General features: G+C 45.0%; 1 protein-coding gene and 2 long non-coding RNA genes across 3 annotated transcripts in view; 2 read left to right on the forward strand and 1 right to left on the reverse strand.

Moving 5' to 3' along the window:
- The window catches only part of RFTN2 (raftlin family member 2), a 67,328-nt gene that overhangs the window by 23,553 nt on the left and 29,184 nt on the right, over positions 1–14,591 (reverse strand). Inside the window, exons 6-7 of the mRNA XM_032354298.1 lie at positions 6,679–6,800; positions 5,352–5,455 (exon numbers count right to left, since the gene is read on the reverse strand). Of these exons, the coding sequence (XP_032210189.1) occupies positions 5,352–5,455; positions 6,679–6,800 (226 nt within the window). The remainder of the gene's footprint in view (positions 1–5,351; positions 5,456–6,678; positions 6,801–14,591) is intronic.
- Positions 1–14,591, forward strand: part of LOC116597016 — a 47,936-nt gene that overhangs the window by 22,302 nt on the left and 11,043 nt on the right. The window lies entirely within an intron of this gene.
- LOC116597017 lies at positions 1,265–6,657 on the forward strand. Its single transcript, XR_004288439.1, has 2 exons — positions 1,265–1,300; positions 6,371–6,657. It is a non-coding gene; the product is annotated as an uncharacterized LOC116597017 (long non-coding RNA).

Genomic DNA, 14,591 nt, shown 5'->3' on the forward strand with positions numbered 1-14,591 from the left:
GGAAATCACGGGGGCACTTAAGTGTCTCCAACGGCTACATAGACTTCTCGTGCTTCTGGGCTGTGGTGACAGGGCAAGATGGAGGAGGCCCCCCTCACCCCCCATCACAGAGAGAAGACAGTTTCCTCTTTTTGTTATTCAGATCTTGTTCCTAAGGACCAGACTTTTTTGTATTCTCCGAACAGTGTAACTTGATTCATGGTACCCAAAAGACCCTGCCTTTAAATTTTGTCTTCTAAGATAAAAACGAGGGTGTACACCTCTCTTCTGTTTTGTGTTTGCTTTCTCTCTCCAGAAGGCTATAATTCAGTGTTCTGAAAGTACATCAGAATCACCTTGGGCTCTTGTTGAAATGCTCCCTCCCTCCTCCCTTTCCAGATTATTGTTCAGGAAGAGCGGAGTGACCTTGCTGGTTTGAGGTAGCCAAACAGAGGGAACTTGGGCTCCTCTTGCATTTTGTTCTGGTGATTATTTTAAGGTCGGCAATATTAGCTCTCGTTGAGGTAATTTGATCCTCTACCAGATTTGCCCTAAGAGTTTAGTGTCAATTTTCATCTTGATTTCTGGAAAAGAAAAGAATTGGGCCCATTTGTATAATTACATAGTGATAACGATTAAGAAGGGATTCTGGCAAGTTTTCACAGCTGACAACAAAAACCCCAGAATAATGTAGTGCTATCTGATTACCACATTACGAAGTTTCCATGGCAATGTCGCTTTAAACGTTGGTGGTGTGATATTGCCTCGGATAATGAAGCAACAACCTTAGTGTAAGGACACACTGGGAAAATACTTTTATGCAATCCAGTAACAATATAATTGAGTAATGAAAGAAATGAGAGGAAAATACCTTATGTATAGACCATTCAATTTATGGTTTAAGGGACAGAAGAGTGGGGAAAAGTTGAAATTGCTTAAGACACTACTGTTGTGTAAGAGGCAAAAACATTTAAAGAAGAAAATTTTTCTTGGCAATGGTTGGTTCTAAGTCATGTTTGCGGACATGTGGGCGCCCCCAAAAGACCGTAACAAATACTGGCCTTTCTCAGTGCAGGTACACTTGTATGTCTATATCTTTCTCTCTCTCTCTCTCTTTTTAACATTTTATTTATTCATTTGATAGAGAGAGAGAGAGAGAGAGAGAGAGAGCACAAGCAGGTGGAGTGGCTGGCAGAGAGGGAGGGGGAAGCAGGCTCCCAGAAGAGCAGGAGGAGCCTGATGTGGGACTCGATCCCAGGACCCGGGATCATGACCTGAGCTCAAGGCAGTTGCTTAACCAACTGAGCCACCCTCGTGCCCTGTAAGTCTGTATCTTTATAGTGCTGTTATTTATTTCTGTTCCTTTATTTGGCTTGTAATCCTTAGGGATGATTTGGCATAGAGTGAACAATGGTATTTACATTTTCTGGAATATCCTGATTTAGGACACGTGGAGTGATCACCCTTGTGTAATTAGTATAATTAGCTTCAGTTTTTTCAGGATTTTGGCTCTGCTAAAGGATTGGTTTCCATAATATGGCTCTAACTTATTAGCCTGATTTGCAGAGCTTCTGGCATGGGTATTTGCAAGTATGGTCTTGCTGAATCATTATGGCAATCCAGTGAAGTTGATATTATTGTACCATTTTCCAGATGAGGAAAATGAGACTTAAGGAGGTTGGGTGACTTCCCAAGGTCCCATGGCTAGTTCACGGTGAAGCTGTAATTAAAATGAGTTGTTTTTAGTTCACAGCCTGGACCCTCCTAGTTTTAGAGACCAAAAAACTTTTCGGCTCTCCCCTCTACCTTGACCAACATGAACTGTCTGTCGTATTTCTCTTTATGTTTAAAGATGGTATGGCTGACAGTGAGTACAACCTTTGTGCGTACTGAAGCAGCCAAGACAAGATGTGACTATGGCAGAGATAGCATATTTGGATAAGGCAGAGGATTAAGAGGTTTTACCAATCATCTTTATTACCAGATAATAACAATGAACTTTCACTTTCATCCTAGGCCTTGCAGACACCTGAAAGGACCCAAGTTACAAAAAGTGAAGGAACAAAATAAGTATCAGTATTACACGATGTTCCTTGTATATGGGAGACCAGTAGACGCTGTTGGTTCTAGTGTGCCTTGTTGCATAAGGGTGGTTACTGTTAAAAAGCATTTTTCCAGAGTGCCTGGGTGGCTCAGTGGGTTAAAGCCTCTGCCTTCAGCTCAGGTCATGATCCCAGGGTCCTGGGTTCGAGTCCCACATTGGGCTCTCTGCTCAGCAGGGAGCCTGCCCCCCCCACCCCGCCTGCCTCTCTGCCTACTTGTGATCTCTGTCTGTCAAATAAATAAATAAAATCTTAAAAAAAAAAAGTATTTTTCTACTATCTTTTATCCAGGGTAAATAGCAGATTCTAAGTGGGGATCTGCTAAGTGGGGATGCTTTTTTAATCTCATTACTAAGTGAAGGTTCCACCTAAATTGGAAGTTTATCCTCTCCTTTTCACTGCTCTTGTACAATCTGCAAGTAAGCTTGACCTGCCTCAACCTGAATGCAACTGGTTATGTACTAAATTCAAGCTTAACCAGCTTAACCAGCCACAGGCTCCTTCAAGACAGACACTATCTATAGCTTTCACGTCTTTTCATTAATTGATTGATTGATTTTTTTTATTTTTACTTTTAAAAAATTGTATGTATGTATGTATGTATTTAAAGATCTTATTTATCGGAGAGAGAGGGAGAGTGAGAGCAGGAGTGACGGGAGGAGCAGGGGGGAAGCGGGAAGCGGCTCCTGCTGGCAGGGAGCCCGATGCGGGCTCGACCCCAGGACTCCGGGGTCATGACCTGAGCCGAAGGCAGACACTTAACTCACTGAGCCCCCCCCGCGCCCCTAAAATCGTTTTTTTTTTTTTTTTTTTTTTAAATCACAGAATAGATATGTATTCCTTGTAAGAAGTCAAATCACAGAAAACGTATAAGGACAAAGTAGTCCTGACCCCTATCCGTAATCCCAGGAGCTGACCATTTGCTAGAATTTGCTGTGTAGCTTTTTAGCCCTCACACACACCACTCCTTTCGATAGACATTGATATTGCATCCAGTTTTTTGCTATTACAAACAGTTGTTAAATAGGCAGTCCTGCAACTAGCTTTTTTGCTACTTTAATTGCACATTAGATGAGGCTTCACAAGGAGGGCCTGAGAGCCCTGCTCTGACCCCACGGTGCCTAAAGCGTCCGAAGGGGACGAAGCCGGGATGGTGGTGAGGTAGTGGTGCTACCTCTGCTTCAGAAACAACGTACAGCCACTCCTCATTGCAGCGAGCCGAGCCTTCTACTCAATGGGGACAGCCTGTGACCTTAAGGAGTTTGACGCGCTGGACAAGATGGTGCAGTCAACTGTGGCTCCAGGTTCCGCCACCCTCTCCCTTCACGTTCTGCTCGAGGGCTTTTCCTTCCCACCTTCAGTCTCAGTCCTGTTCTCATCCCCAAACCAACCGGAAGCAGGAGATGCTGGAGGAGCTCCAGCCCAGCCTGGTAGGCTAGACCTAACCCGTGCCCAATCTGTCATTCATACCACTTTAAGAAATTATTTAAAAAGTTTTTATTTTAAGTAGGCTCCACTCCCAATATGGGGCTTGAACTCGACCCCGAGATCAAGTCACACTCTCCACTGACTGAGCCAGCCAGGCGTCCCACGAAAAACTTAGACTCATGAGAGCAGAATCCCTGAGTAAATGGAAAGGTGGTGATAAATATATTTTTCATTGATGAAAAAGGAACATAAAAGGTTCAGAATTCAGAGTAATGAGCTCGATGACACCCTAAATTATATACCTGTGAGCATCACCAGAAAGAGGCGAGAAGGCCACACACACAAGTTTCTCGGACGGGGTGGGGAGTGGAATAGATCAACGCGTGGGCATGATTGTGCGGGGTAGAAAGGCAGGGATGGGGCAGGCGTTCCACTCTCACTACCTTCCGCAAAATTCCTCTAAAGTTAAAGAGCTTCAGGGACTTGTGAAAATGCAGATTCACAGGTCTCACCCTCGAAGCTTCTGACTGCTCCACTGGGGTGGGCCTCCAGCGTTTGTCTGTGCATGGGCTCCCCAGGGGGCCCACGCTGCTTGGTCTGGAAACCAAATCTTGAGAATTCCCTCTGTACTGTGACCTGACAGGAACGTCCCAGGTTTAAGAAGTTGGGAAATAATGCGTCAGGGAGTTGTCACTTGTCATCTGAGAACAGTTACCAACAGATCCCTGAGACGAAAAGCAGACCAATTGCTTATCTAACCTCTCCTTTCAAAGCCTGAGTATCTTTACTCTGCATCAATCTTTGTCCCTCTCCCTGTCTGAAGAAGATGTGGTTTTATTATGAAGCCATGGCAATCACATGTTTTAAAGTTTGTGAGGAAGTTGGGATACCGGACAGGGGTAAATCCTGGGCTGGAAAAACCAGAGAAGGCAGGAGGGTGGGTAAGACCGAGAAAGGAGTTGCCACCTTTACCCCTGACAGTTATCAGTGCTGATCCGTGGGTGCCTGAGGCGCTGAAGGGGAAGGCCACTGGCACTGTGCTGTCCTCTGCAGGCAGCCATGCCCAGGCAGGGCCGGACTGGCACTCAGTCATTTTCTGGAAGCCAAAGAAGGTAGAGGGAACATGGCTGAGTCTCTGGGACAGCAAAGCGCTTTATATAGACTTACTGGTTTCTGTCTTTCTCTCTCTTAAAAAAAGGTACGATTCAATTTATCCTTCCCAGGAAAGGAAAAGAAAGGTTGGTATTGGGGAAGTAATGGCATTTTGATTCTAATGCACGCACTTCATTTGAGCGCGAACAGCTAACAAGTCTGGCGGGGGTGGGGGGGGGGCGGGGGGTGCTGAGCCACCTCACTGGAGGCGGGGGAGGCTGCAGTGCCTGTCCTTCTGCATGTGGGCCTCCCGGCCGGACTGTGGTCCTGACGCTCGCTGTGCACTGTGGCGAGGGCACATTTGCACACACAATACCGAAGAGGACTAAGGGTCTACAGAGGGGGCCGAGTTGTTCTGTTTTGCTGATCGATGTCAACTCGATCTGCACTCTAGCAAGAGCTGGCATCTTGAGTGGCCCTGAGCTGGGAGTCAGTCTCCACACCCCTGCCCGGTTCTGCCCTGTGAACTCGAGCTTGCCCGCGCCCCTGCCTGAAGGAGCTGTTGTAGCTCGTTCATCTACAACTGGAGGGGATTAGATGAGCTGATCTCCAAGGTCCATGAAATCAGATCGGAAGTTCGGTGAAATACCTTTTGTAGACATGAAATAAGCATTCACTGAACTTAGTTCTCTAACAAATGAGCTATGTTTTAGGATTAAATGAGAGTCTGTAAGGATCCTTTGGCATTACCTGTCATGTCTTAGTACAGGTGTGGGCAACACTGTCGTCAGCAGCCATCCAAACTCAGCCAGAGTGTGCAGCAGGGGGCCGTAGTCCGCTTTGATTCCATAGCCCTGTGTGAATAAGCGGAAGCGCTCACAGTCTGAAGGGCAAAGACAACGCGCCACACAGGGGATCGCGGTGAAGGGAGGTGGGTGTGACCGGAAAGGGAGTTGACGCTCCATGAATTGCGGTTTCACCAGCTGCACTCTTCCTGGGCTTCGTGTTCTGTTACCTGCTGCCTTCTAACCCTGAACCAAGGTAGAAACACTGGGGATCAGCGTGGAGAGAGGTTTCTATATGGTTCTCCAGAGTCTGCGCCTCCCTTTTGTCTTGTTCCCCTGGTCTGGTTCAGGCATCAGACTTTAAGGTATGGGGCTTGGGGATCTGCATTTTAAAAAGCTCCCTTTTCATTTGGATCCAAGTAGTTTATAGACCCCAGTTTCAGAAGCACTGGTCGAGGGATTGGGAAGTGAGGACAAGAGTAGGGGGTGGAGATGGGGAAGTAAAAGGTGAGTGGGGCTTAGATGCGGACTCGGTTTCCTGCTTTTTACTCGTTGGAATTGATTTTTACTTGGAGCTTTACCTCCCTCCCCAAATCCTTTCCTCCCCCCTCAGTGGGATCTCTAGTTTCTTTGAACATGAGCTATGCCTCTCTCTATGCCCTTAGAAGGCCAGAACTGCAACCATGTCCACGAAAGAGCCTGTCAGTGAGGGCCTCATGCACACAACACGATATACCTGAATTCAGTCTGTACACCTCAAGGGCAGTCCATTCGGGGACATCTGAATTCAGAGTGCACAACATCAGCAGCAATGTCATCTCTGATTAGGAAGGACAATGCTGTGTGTACATATTTGGCCTGGCGAGAGAGAGAACACCTTTTGGATATTTTTGCCGTTGAAACTCAATTCACAAGGTAAATAAAAAGCCAGTCACATTGCTTGCTTGGAGATAAAATCGTAGTTATTGACTGAGTTTTTTTCAGTTTCAGCTGGTTGTCATGGCATGCGTCAAGAGAATCTTGGTGCCAGGGTACTCTGGACTAGCATGGGAATCTACTGCTATCTAGATATAGGTAATTATTTTGCTGCCTTATAATGAAGTGGGACATTGAGTAAAGGAAATCGCCTTCTCACAAATGCGAACAAAGCTTAGTGATAGACTTGTGATGAAATTCTGAACCCTGCACAGACACGTCTTTGAAGGATGCTGCCTGGATTAGGCAACGAAGATCTTTATCATGTAAAACTAAATAAAAAAGTAAAGCTAAATTGTCAGAAAACTGCAGTTTACCTCAATAACGGTCCATTGTTCTACTACAATGGCATCATTTCCTTTCCTAATGGAACCTGGAACTCCAGAACCTTCCTCTTCGTAGATAAAGAATCCTTCCAAAGATTTAGGCAGAGGGTCCCCTGTGAGGAAAAGGATACAATTAAGAAGAGTTGCAAATACTGAGTGTCTCTTAAGATCATTTAAATCCTTAGATAACACTTTAGTAAGCAGAAATGAAAGCATACAAATAAATAAGCTCTTGTTTTGGCTGAATCAACATCCTCCTCCTCCTCCTCTTTGAAGGTTATTATTATTATATATTTTTGTGGGAAAGCTCAAGACAGGTTTGCACTCTACTGAATTAAAATCACACTGTAAATATGAAAACTACGATAAGAAAACCAAGATAAAATAATATTGCACAATGGGAAGCTAGTGGATTTCCTAAGCCTAGAAAGCATCGGGAAATGACCTTCACCTTGAAATCAAATTTTGGTTTCCGGTCTGTATGTTTATGCGTATGAATTACACCATTAAGAGAGAAAACATAAAAAAATGTTAATTCTTGAAGTTACAGGTGCGATATTAAAACTAATGTGAGGTAAGACCACTTCAAAAACTGTAAACACAAAACAATTCTTCACCTCCATGATGCTTTAAAAAAATCATAAAAGAATGGTAACAGGAAAATCTCACACAGAAGTCATTGTCAAAAGAATTCCTGCTGGGAAGGAAGTTTTAAGGGAGGGCCTCTGACATTTTCTTGAATAGCTGACAATAACCAGCTGGTGAAAACTTAACTGATTTTATGGACGTTCTTTTGTGTCTTATTTTGCAATAGGAGACAATTTTCCCATGGTCACGTGCTGGTTAAACATTTTGGTTTTTTATACTGTACAATGTCACATCAAGGTCTCCCTGGTGGATTATCTAAATTATAACCTATAAAGTTTTCAAGTGATCTTTTATGTTTAAAGATAAAAAAGACAAACATAATTTCAATGTAATTTTTAGTTTTGGTTTTTATTAATAGGCTGTGTACTTTAAGAGAAACTCTTTACTATTATTATTATTTACATTATTTACAGCTAAGGCAGAACATCATGAAGAATTTACATTGTTCAGGCTGGTTCCCAAAAACCCAGTAAAGTTTAATTTACTAGTTGGAATTAGTTTTCTGATTACAGCATATGTGTATGTTCCACTTCCTTTAAATGTACTTGTCCACTGTCACCCCAAAGTGGCCAGGGGAAGTAAATCTTTCTGACTGTAAGTTTAGAGCATCATAACACCATCTATAAAACTATGTATGCTCCAAGTCCTTTTTTAGAATGGGGGTATGAATTTTAGAAATAATTGTATGCTGTGATAATTGTGTAATTATAATCTGCCTCTTATTTACTTGGGGATTATATAATGTGAGAACCGTTGGGTTTGTGGCTCTGTGTCTGTTTCCTTGTTCTCAGGATCTAAATTCCCCCCTCGCAGCTTTATTGAGATACAACTGACATATAAAGAGATGTCTTATATCTTGAATGTTTGTATTCTGTTTGGCTGTACACGTGAGGTTAATGCACTTTACTATGTGGATATTATACTTAGGTCTCTCCCTCTTACTTTAGAGCTCCCAGAGCCCTGGCTGACCTTCTTGGGGCCCATGTCAATTCCCAGAGCCACTGACGAAGGATAATTACAGCAGAAAGTACTTAGATCACTTGAAAAATTCGCCCTAACACAAGTGGTGGCAAGGCAGAGTGGCAGGGCCGGTCCCATGGAGAGTGACTGTTTGGGTGCTTGGTGTGTTAAATCTTTCAGGTAATGGTGTGAGGTGATAATTCTCACCAGTTACTTAATAACTGTTCCCGAACTGGGTCACTTCTCAACATTACACACCCCAGAGCTTCCCACCCAATATGCCTTGACTCACTGGTATGCAGAGAGCCTGCTACAGGAGTGCCAAGATATAGGGCGCCCCCTTCCGCTCAGAAAAACGTTATCCTCTTCTACCTGTACGCTTGATATAATATGACCATTTTCTACGTGTATGTAATACGAAAAAGTTACAAGTCGTTGACCAGATGCAGTGCCGCTTAATTTTTTTTTTAAAGCCAAATACCACCAATAGCAAAGGGAACTAGACCTTTGTCCTTGAGGATGGTCTCCGAGTACAGTTGGAAGTGTACTTCGAGTGTGGCAAGAATAATTCTTTCAACTCTAATGTTGTATCTTAAAATCCATGCAAATTTTGCATACTTTTCAAGTATGTTCTTATATGTAAAAAAGTGTGGTTCTCCATCTCCCCATCTTGACTAATACCGATATTCTAGGAAGAATTTTATCCTGTGAACCTCTGTAAGCCCTAGCACAAGGCTGCATACCCCCAGAGTACTTGAACCCTGGTTTGAGAAGCACAAGCTTAAAGGATTCTCAGGGAACGGTTTACTCGTCTGGACAGATGTCCTGACACATTCATTTCAGCTATACGTGACACTGACATTTCTGTAAATGCGAGGAAAAGTAACCTTTTGTTTTATTATTTTTGGTCCACGTGTCCTTTTTGGCCGGGACCATCTCTGAGGACTGGAGAGCACATATAGAAACTCTCATTTGGAGATTATTCATAAACATTCTGTCTCCAAAACAAATCTCAGCCTGTTAATTTTTCTCCGTCTCTACCCTTATCTCTGTATGAGTCAATGCAACAGCCTCTTAATGGCACCCCTTCCACTCCTGCCCTCCCTGATCCTCTTCCGAAAATGAGGCCAAAGAGGTTCTTTTAAAAATGCAGATCAGGGGACGCCTGGGTGGCTCAGCTGGCTGGACGACTGCCTTCGGCTCAGGTCATGATCCTGGAGTCTCGAGATGGAGTCCCGCATCGGGCTCCCAGCTGCATGGGGAGTCTGCTTCTCCCTCTGACCTTCTCCTCGCTCATGCTCTCTCTCACTGTCTCTCTCTCAAATAAATAAATAAAATCTTAAAAAAAGAAATGCAGATCAGGTCATCAGTCCCTCTTTAAATCTTCAGCGAATGACTTGGAATAAAAATCCTGGTAGGATGACAAAAAAAGGAAAAAAAAAAATCAATCTTGGCAGGACGGCTCATCGGCTAAGAGCCCGCACTCCAGCTAGATGCCCCGGTGCCTCACCGTCTCGTGGTGTGAGCATGGGCACATTTTTATTTAATATTTCTGTGCCTCAGCTTCCTCATCTATAAAAGGGGAATAATCATGCCAACCTCATAGGGTTGCCGTGGGCGTTAAATGAGTTAAAAACTGTAAAGTGCTTAGAACGGTGCTTATAACAATAAGTACTTATACTTATAACAACAAGTACAAATCCAGGTCAGCTGCGTTACATCAAGACCAGCTGCCGCTCACCTCGCCTCCCTTGCCTGGAGCCGGTCTCTCTTCATACCCTGCTCCAGCGACACACACACTTTCCCTGATCCTCTTCCTGCCCTGGGGTTTCTGAACCTCTGGGGGTGTTTCTTCTGCCTCCAACGGCCTGTCTCTGGCTCTCGAATGCCGGCTTTGCGGTCTCGGTGCGACTGGTGACTCGTCAGGCGGGGCCTCTGGACCCCTCCTTGCAATATGACGTTGGGGGCTGGCGCCGCGCTTCTCTCAGTTTCGAAACCAGACGCGCACGCTTCCACACCCAGACGCGCACGCTTCCACACCCAGACGCGCACGCTTCCACACCCAGACGCGCACGCTTCCACACCCAGACGCGCACGCTTCCACACCGTTGCTGCCCGACGGCCTTATGGCCCAGGGCCAGCTTCCTGAGAGTAGGGAAGATGTCCGGTTTGCTCATCATCCTAACCAAGTGCCTGGGTACACGTGCAGTGAATTAGCACATGGTGCTTTGTGAGCACTCTACCCGCTCCTCATTCTGGTGCGGCTGGCCTGCTAGCTCCACACAAGCGCTTTTACAGGGGGGAAGAGATCGAAATGAATTTAAGTGTAAACATTCCTAAAAAATATAAATGTAGCCTTAAAATGTGAGTGTACTCAAGGTGGGGGGAGACTATTCTCTGACAATGATGGGGGCATTTATAGGCTAGTAAAGTAGGAGGACCTCCTGTGTGTGTGAGTGTGTGTGTGTGAGTGTGTGTGTGAGTGTGAGTGTGTGGGTGTGTTTTATACCAGCTGGCCAAGCTGCTCATCTCAGCCCGTGCCAACTGCCCACTGAATCTCTACATATTCTGGTAAAATAAAGTGCTTTGTCTTCATCGGCTCATCTGGGGAAGCCTGTTGTAGGCTCCCCTGGGACCCTTTGGGGTTTTTGCCCTCCAGTGCTTATGCAGTGATTCCAGCAGAGGACCAGTTTGGTGAGGGCCTGGCAGTGCTGGAGAAGGTCAGATACAGGAGGCCGCCGGGGTGGGAAGCCTCAGGCTGTAAGAACAGCAAGCGGGCCACTGCGTGTCTCTCCCGGGGAGCTTTTCGAAGCAGAAAGGCTTTGAGGGTGCGTGGGAAAGGACGCTAAAGAAGAATTCACAGACCTCACGACCCCTCCACCGTGACCCCACCAAAGGAGAAAACTTTTTAAAAAGTTGTTCCTCCTCTCCCTGTCTCTAGAGGAAGGTATTTTATAAAACGAGATTTGTGCAGTAATGCATTTAGATGTCTGTGCACCGTCTGGTTTTGTCCGTCTATTCCTCGTGACAGGCTGACTTCTGACAGTATTCTGGAAGAGGATGGAAGCGAGACAAAACCAAACACACATTGTGTGCCCCGTGCTCTAGCTGTCAGGCATCACATAGCCCAGAACAAAGCAACCGATTCAGCCCCGCTTCCGCTGACTTGCTTCTCACAGTGACACAGGCGCGGGTCACAGGTCCCCTCTGCTGCTTGCCTGCGCTGGTGGGGAAGTCCCGAGTGACACACCCACTGGCCGGACCCCACACACCGCGGTGGCTCGTTAGGGCCTTGGCACAGCCCTCCGTGTAAGATGGCTAATGAGACGCTCCCAGCTGCGGAGAGGGAGAGCTTCTCCCCGGGCTCTCTAACAGCTTCTGAGGCTTTGCGAACAAAAGGCCTCCGGAGCCTCCGGCTGGCAACTGCTGGGGCTAATTTTATTTTCACCAGGCGAGGCCCAAGGCCGGCAGGCCTGAAAGGGATTTTGAAAGGAGTATTTTTCGTTCTTCCTTCAGCAGTTAGTCACGAACCAAAATTTGAAATGGCTCCAACTTAGACTTTCTGGAAGGAAGAGAAGGAGAAAGAGAAGAAAGGGAACTACAGAAGCTTACGGCGGCCCTCGGCGCTGTGACAGCCCTCGGGAGCCGTGGGGCGGGGGAAGGGACCGCAGAGAGCGAGCTCTGGCAGGGGCGGGGACTGTGGAGTCACTTCGTACACCCTATGTCTTACTAAATTTTCACAGCAGTAAAGGAGGGCATATTTTTATTTGCCTTTCAGGAAAATGTGGCTCCATAAGCTCCCTAACTTCTCCAGATCACCCACTCCTAAGTTGAGGACATAACATTAAAACCCTGGGCTTATCCGCTCTTCTTACTAGATTTTGGTGCGTCCATAAAAGTTTATAATAACCCAAAATACTAAGGAATATCTATTGAGCACAGCTGTGGGCTCTGTGTTATGGGCCATAATTTCTGGGTGTTCCAGTGGCCTAGATCCTTAGCCTTGGTTTCTAGTTAAAAGAACCTATTGGACCATGATTCTTTTTTTCTTTTTTTTTTTTTTTTAAGATTTTATTTGTTTATTTGGCAGAGATCACAAGTAGGCGGAGAGGCAGGCAGAGAGAGAGGGGGAAGCAGCCTCCCCACTGAGCAGAGAGCCCGATGTGGGGCTCGATCCTAGGACCCTGAGATCATGACCTGAGCCATAGGCAGAGGTTTAATCCACTGAGCCACCCAGGTGCCCCTGGACCATGATTCTTGATAATTTTAGATAATTACCCAAAACCTTTAGTTCTTTTTTTTTTTTTTTTAAATTCCATTTAACATATGTTATATTATTTGTTTCAGGGGTACAGGTCTGTGATTCATCAGCCTTACACAATTCATAACGCTCACCATAGCACATACCCCCCGCATGTCCATCCCAAAGTCTTTAGTTCTGTTAGTTAAGGTATCCCTGGTTTACTGATAGCTGACTTTCTTTTTTTTTTTTTTAATTTTTTTAAAAAAAAAGTCTTTATTTAAATTCTACTTAGTTAAACATATACTCTAATATTGGCTTCAGGAGTAGAATTTTGTGATTTATCACTTACATATAACACCCAGTGCTCATAACAAGTGCCTCCTTTTTAAAAAAATTTTTAAAAGATTTTATTTATTTGACAGAGATCACAGGTAGGCAAGAGGCAAACAGAGAGAGAGAGAGAGGAGGAAGCAGGCTCCCTGCTGAGCAGAGAGCCCGATGTGGGGCTCGATCCCAGGACCCTGAGATCATGACCTGAGCTGAACGCAGCGGCTTAACCCACTGAGCCACGCAGGCGCCCCAACAAGTGCCTCCTTAATACTCATCCCCCATTTAGACCATTCCTGCCCTCCTCTCCTCCAACAAGCCTCGGTTTGCTCTCTGTAGTTGGGAGTCTCATGGGGCACCTGGGTGGCTCAGCTCGTTAAGCGTCTGCCTTCTGCTCAGGTCATGATCCCAGGTTTCTGGGACTGAGCCCCATGTCTGGTTCTTTGATCAGTGGAGAGTCTGCCTCTTCCTCTCTCTCAGCATCCCCAATCTCTGCTCATGCTCTCTCTCTCTCAAATAAACAAATAAAATCTTTTTAAAAAAGTCTCTTAAAGGGGCACCTGGGTGGCTCAGTGGGTTAAAGCCTCTGCCTTCGGTTCAGGTCATGATCCCAGGGTGCTGGGATTGAGCCCCGCATGGGGCTCTCGGGAGCCGGCTTCCTCCTCTCTCTCTGCCTGCCTTTCTGCCTACTTGTGATCTCTCTCTGTCAAATAAATAAACAAAATCTTAAAAAAAACTGTCTTATGATTTGCCTCCCCCCACTTTTTTACTTCTTACTCTGTGGTTCATCTGTTTCGTTTCTTCCACTTATGAGTGAAATCATATGGCATTTGTCTTTCCCTGACTTATTTTTCTTAGCATAATACACTCTAGCTCCATCTGACAGTGTTGCAAAAGGAAAGATTTCATTCTTTTTGATGGGTAAGTAATATTTAATTGTGTGTATGCATGTGTATATATACACAAACATACATACATCTTTATTTATTCATCAGTTGATGGACTTTTCGGCTTTTTCTTTAATTTGGCTATTGTTGATAGTGCTGCTATAAACATTGGGGTGCATGTGTCCCTTCAAAGAGTATTTTTGTATTCTTTGGGAAATACCTAGTAGTGCAATTGCGGGATCGTAGTGTAGTTCTATTTTTAACTTTTTGTGGAAACTCCATTCTGAATGATGGTCTTTTTTTTTTTTTTTTTTTAAAGGATTATATTTATTATTTGACAGAGAGAGACACAGTGAGGAAAGGAACACAAGAAGGGGGAGTGGGAGAGGGAGAAGCAGGCTATCTGCCGAGCAGGGAACCTGACATGGGGCTGTATCCCAGGACCCTAGGATCATGACCCGAGTCGAAGGCAGACGCTTAATGACTGAGCCACCCAGGCGACCCCGGAATGGTAGTCTGATTTAATGATAGTAAGGTATATTGAGATCTCATCTTATTTGCTTTTTTTTTCTTTCCTCTAACCTCAATGAGGTAATTAATTACCCTGGTTTTCATAGCCTTCATCCTTCCTAACTTATTTTTCAAATCTCCTAACCATGAATTTTTCTTTTCTTTTACCACTAATCTCTTTTTCAAAATAGTTTCTCTAGAAAGAAATTTTTGGAAAGATTTGTTTGTTTTTGTGATAGACATGAATGATTACATGTTCCATTGCAACTAAGAGGAAGGCTAGGGGAAGTTGAAAGATAAAAGGGGGCAAAAATAAGTAGAGTCAATAT

The sequence above is a fragment of the Mustela erminea genome, chromosome 8, assembly GCF_009829155.1.
Source record: "Mustela erminea isolate mMusErm1 chromosome 8, mMusErm1.Pri, whole genome shotgun sequence".
In the NCBI taxonomy this organism is placed as follows: Eukaryota; Metazoa; Chordata; class Mammalia; order Carnivora; family Mustelidae; genus Mustela; species Mustela erminea.